This window comes from Canis lupus, chromosome 14, assembly GCF_011100685.1.
Source record: "Canis lupus familiaris isolate Mischka breed German Shepherd chromosome 14, alternate assembly UU_Cfam_GSD_1.0, whole genome shotgun sequence".
NCBI lineage: Eukaryota > Metazoa > Chordata > Mammalia > Carnivora > Canidae > Canis > Canis lupus.
In genome coordinates this window covers 1,830,159-1,835,573 of record NC_049235.1, presented here as the reverse complement: position 1 = coordinate 1,835,573, position 5,415 = coordinate 1,830,159, and the positions used below count along the sequence as shown (strand labels likewise).

Sequence of the window (5,415 nt, the reverse complement as noted above, 5' to 3'; positions counted from 1 at the left end):
TATCAAACTCAATGGCCAAAAAATAAAAAATTCTATTAAAATTAACAAAACAGTGAAATAAATATTTTTCCAAAGAAGATGTGCACTAACATACACAGGAAACGTTGCCCATCATCACTCAGCATCAGGTAACTACAAATCAAAACTAGGATAAGTTACTGCATCACATCTGTTAGATAAAATTAAAAAGACAAAGAACAACAGGCATTGACAAGGATGTGGAAAAAGGGAAGCACTCTTACATGGTTGTTGGGAAAGCAAACTGGTGCAGCCAGCATGGAAAACAGAATGGTGGTTCATAAAAATAAAAAGTAGAATTATTTTAAAAAAGAAAATCATAGCTGGGGGCATCACAATGCCAGATTTCAGGTTGTACTACAAAGCTGTGGTCATCAAGACAGTGTGGTACTGGCACAAAAACAGACACATAGATCAATGGAACAGAATAGAGAACCCAGAAGTGGACCCTCAACTTTATGGCCAACTAATATTTGATAAAGGAGGAAAGACTATCCATTGGAAGAAAGACAGTCTCTTCAATAAATGGTGCTGGGAAAATTGGACATCCACATGCAGAAAAATGAAACTAGACCATTCTCTTCCACCATACACAAAGATAAATTCAAAATGGATGAAAGATCTAAATGTGAGATAAGATTCCATCAAAATCCTAGAGAAGAACACAGGCAACACCATTTTTGAACTTGGCCACAGTAACTTCTTGCAAGATACATCCACGAAGGCAAAAGAAACAAAAGCAAAAATGAAAAAAAAAAAAAAAAAAAAAAAAAAAGCAAAAATGAACTATTGGGACTTCATCAAGATAAGAATCTTTTGCACAGCAAAGGATACAGTCAACAAAACTCAAAGACAACCTACAGAATGGGAGAAGATATTTGCAAATGACGTATCAGATAAAGGGCTAACAGCCAAGATCTATAAAGAACTTATTAAACTCCAGAGCAAAGAAACAAACAATCCAATCATGAAATGGGCAAAAGACATGAAGAGAAATCTCACAGAGGAAGACATAGACATAGCCAACATGCACATGAGAAAATGCTCCGCATCACTTGCCATCAGGGAAATACAGATCAAAACCACAATGAGATACCATCTCACACCAGTGAGAATGGGGAAAATTAACAAGGCAGGAAACCACAAATGTTGGAGAGGATGCGGAGAAAAGGGAACCCTCTTACACTGTTGGTGGGAATGTGAACCGGTGCAGCCACTCTGGAGAACTGTGTGGAGGTTCCTCAAAGAGTTAAAAATAGATCTGCCTTACGACCCAGCAATTGCACTGTTGGGGATTTACCCCAAAGATACAGATGCAATGAAACGCCGGGACACCTGCACCCCGATGTTTCTAGCAGCAATGTCCACAATAGCCAAACTGTGGAAGGAGCCTCGGTGTCCATCGAAAGATGAATGGATAAAAAAGATGTGGTTTATGTATACAATGGAATATTCCTCAGCCATTAGAAACGACAAATACCCACCATTTGCTTCAACGTGGATGGAACTGGAGGGTATTATGCTGAGTGAAGTAAGTCAATCGGAGAAGGACAAACATTATATGTTCTCATTCATTTGGGGAATATAAATAATAGTGAAACGGTATATAGGGGAAGGGAGAAGAAATGTGTGGGAAATATCAGAAAGGGAGACAGAACATAAAGACTCCTAACTCTGGGAAATGAACTGGGGGTGGTGGAAGGGGAGGAGGGCGGGGGGGTGAGGGTGAGTGGGTGACGGGCACTGAGGGGGACACTTGATGGGATGAGCACTGGGTGTTATTCTGTATGTTGGTAAATTGAACACCAATAAAAATTATTTTATTAAAAATAAAAGTAAAAAATTAAAAATAAAAATAACATACAAGCTAAAAAAAAGAGAAGGGAGAAGAACCTAGAAGTAACAATAATTACAATGTGCAGATTTTATTTGCATTCTGATTCATACAAAATGCAAAAGAAAATCATTTACAGCATTTGTATTAGAGTAACTACATTAATAAACTCAATGAATGGAAAAAAAAATAAGAATTATCCGATGACCCAGCCATTGAACTACTAGGTATTTACCTAAAGGATGCAAACAGTGATTTGAAGGGGCATGTGCAACCCAAAGGTTTTAGCCATATTATCAACTGTAGCCAAATTATGGAAATATCTCAAATGCCCATCAATTGATTTATTGATAAAAAAAGTTGTAGTTGTAATAATGTAAAAAAAAGTCGTAATAAAAATATTACTCAGTCACAGATAATTATGAAATCTTACCAAGTGCAATGACCTGAAGGAAGCTATGGACTATTATTCTAAGCAAAAATGTCAGTCAGGAAAAGACAAATACTATATCATTTCATTCATATGTGGAATGTAAGAAACAAAACAGATGAACAGAGTGGTAAAAAGAGAAAGAGAGAGAAATAAAGAGAAACAAAACAGAAATAATCTTAACTATACAGAACAAACTGATGGTTACTTCAGGGGAGGTAGGTGAAGGGATGGGTTAAATAGATAATGGTGGTTGAGGAGGCCACATACAGATGAGGACAGGGTGTTGTATGTAAAAGTTGAATCACTAAATTCTGCACCTGACACTAGTATTACACTGTATGTTAACTAACTGGAATTTAAATAAAAATAGAAAAAAAATAAGATAAAACATGATAAAAATAATATAATGATTATACATGAAAAAATGATCCAACATGCAGTTATGTCTGCATTTCAAAGTGAAATATTAACAGCTATAGATTTAATGCATATATAACTTTTCTCTAGAAAATCACACACAATTTTTTTTAATCTTGAAATCACATACATACAATGTAATCTCAGTTATGACTTAAGGCAGCACATTGACCCATACCCTTTCTCAGGGCTCCCTTGACTTCACTATTCCTCATACTGTAGATCAGGGGGTTCAATAAAGGAGTAAAGATTGTATAGAACACTGACACTATTTTATCGTGGTTAGCTGACCTATAGGATTTGGGTCCCATGTAGGTAAAAATGCCAGCTCCATAAAAGAGTCCCACCACAGACAGATGTGAGGAGCAGGTGGAGAAAGCCTTCTTGCGGGCTTCTCTAGAACGCATCTGGAGAACCACAGCAAGGATGAGACTATAGGAAATCAGGATGAGAGAAAACGGAACCAGCAGCATTAATACACAGCAGATATACATGACATACTCAAAAACAAACGTGTCAGCACAAGCCAAACGCACCAGAGTGGGGGCCTCACAGAAGAAATGATTGATCTCATGTGCATCACAGAATGGAAAACTCAGGGTGGCAGCAGCCTGCATGAGCCCATCAGCTGCCCCCAAGAACCAGGACCCCACTGTCATTCTCAGGCATAATTGCCAGCTCATGAGAATGGGGTACCTCAGTGGGTGGCAAACAGCCACATAGCGGTCATAGGACATGGCTGCTAAGAGGAAGCACTCGCCCCCTGCCAAAGTAAGGAAGAAAAATATCTGCAACCTGCAGCCAGCAGGGGAGATGGACTTCTTGCCACTCAAGTAGTCAGCTGCCATTTTGGGCACAATGGTGGAGATCAGCATCATGTCCATGAGGGAGAGTTGACTCAGTAGGAAGTACATGGGTGTGTGGAGATGGACATCCTGATGAATCAGGAGAATCATGAGGGCATTGCCCACCAGGGAGCTGAAAGCAATTGTCAGAACCATCACAAAGAGAAACAGGTGGGCTTCTGTGTAGTTAAAGAGTCCTAGGAGAATGAAATCTGAGGTGTTGTTCCAGATGTTCATGATTTCAAAAAGGAGTAACTCTGCAAATGAAGAAAACATTGATAGTTTTCATCGTTTACAATGCTCTATTTGAATTAAAATTTTCATGAAAAAATTTTGTGTGAAAATGTTGAAATCTTTTCCAAATCTTTCATCTGTGATTTCCACTGTCTTTTTAACCTGGACATGATGTTAATTGTGCTTTTAAAAAAATGGATTATAAACTGTTCTGTTTGCTTAATTGGCATCATGAATAAAATTTCTTGATAAGTTGAATGTAAGTTGTCAGTATGTCTTGTGGTACTTGATATAATGGTGAAAAAATATTCATTCTATCATTTATATTTGTGCTTGCTTTTATCAGGCATAGTAAATATTTGTAGAAGCTGTATTAAATCAATGTGTTCAGAAACATAAAAGCTAGGTACATGTAAATGTTTCACATACATATCTAATATACAAAAATTTATTTTAACCTAACAAAATTAGATATTTTTTCCTTACATTGATTAATCTGGGAAGGCATATTTACTTTCCGAAGAAGAGAAGTTATATTTTAAAGTGTCAGAACTAGAAGAAATTAGTCAGTAGATAATAACCTAATTTATAATTATTAGTGCATTTCATTTAACTTTATCCAGTTATAAACTGAATATAATAATTCATTTCTTAGAATATATTCCCCAAAGCAAGACTATGATACTAAATGCAACATTTCATTAACTGTATAATGGGATTTTGTATACTGATAAATATCTCCTAAAAGTCACAGATACATGCTCTTTTGGGGGGAAATGTGAAAATAAAACTTATTAGTACCCAATACAGAGATAAATTCATTTATTCTTTAGTCCCAAGAGAATCTAAATCTCTAAAAGCATTTTCATCCCTGATCTGCTAGTACTGAAACTGTTTTAGCATATTGAATGAATAGGATCATACTTGAAGAGATGAAGATGCTAATTCAATCTCAAAGATACATTCTAAATTAATAATGAACGGGTATGGCAGGAGTCCACTTCTTTTATTTAATTTGTCTTCAATTTCCATATGCCTCCAATACTGAAATGTCAGTCAAGACAGAGAAAGTGCAAAAAACTCATCAATCCGTAACTCCTTTGCTTCAGCATCCTCATTGTCCTGACAGCATTCTACTTCAGGGGTTTAATTGGTTGTTTCAAAGTTAAACATTCTAAATATACACTCCCTCCTTACTACATTTCCCAAAACATTGTTATCTACACACTGTCCTATCAGTAAAACTTGCACCCTGCAAGTCTAGTAACTTTATGAACTCCCTGATTATGGATCTCTCTATTGCTTTCCTGAAACACTCAAAACCCTTCTAAGTCTTTTCTTTGACTTGGAGCTTTCTTATTTCCGTAATTCTAAATTTTCTCACTCCTGAAAAATGAAAAATGTAAAACTTACTTGAAGGCAATGTGTAATATAATTGCAGAGTGTTGGGTAGACTTACTAAAATGTTACTAAAAAGTTTACTAAAACGACTTTTGCTATCATCTTACCCATTTTAAATGCATGTCACTATAATGTCATTATTATGGTTACATTATTCTGCAATCATGGCCAGTATACAACTCCAGGACTCTTCATAATTAAAACAGAATTTCTGTATCCATTAAACAACAATC

The 5,415-nt window shown here is 36.2% G+C and overlaps 1 protein-coding gene across 1 annotated transcript; it reads right to left on the bottom strand.

Moving 5' to 3' along the window:
* Positions 1 to 1,380: 1,380 nt before the first annotated feature.
* On the bottom strand, positions 1,381 to 3,784 carry OR2T13 (olfactory receptor family 2 subfamily T member 13; the record flags this gene model as incomplete). Its single annotated transcript, XM_038556361.1, has 2 exons — positions 2,857 to 3,784; positions 1,381 to 1,409 (listed from the first exon to the last, which is right to left on the bottom strand). Coding segments are annotated over exons 1-2 (957 nt in total), but the record flags the coding sequence as incomplete, so codon positions are not given.
* Between the last annotated feature and the right edge of the window lie 1,631 nt (positions 3,785 to 5,415).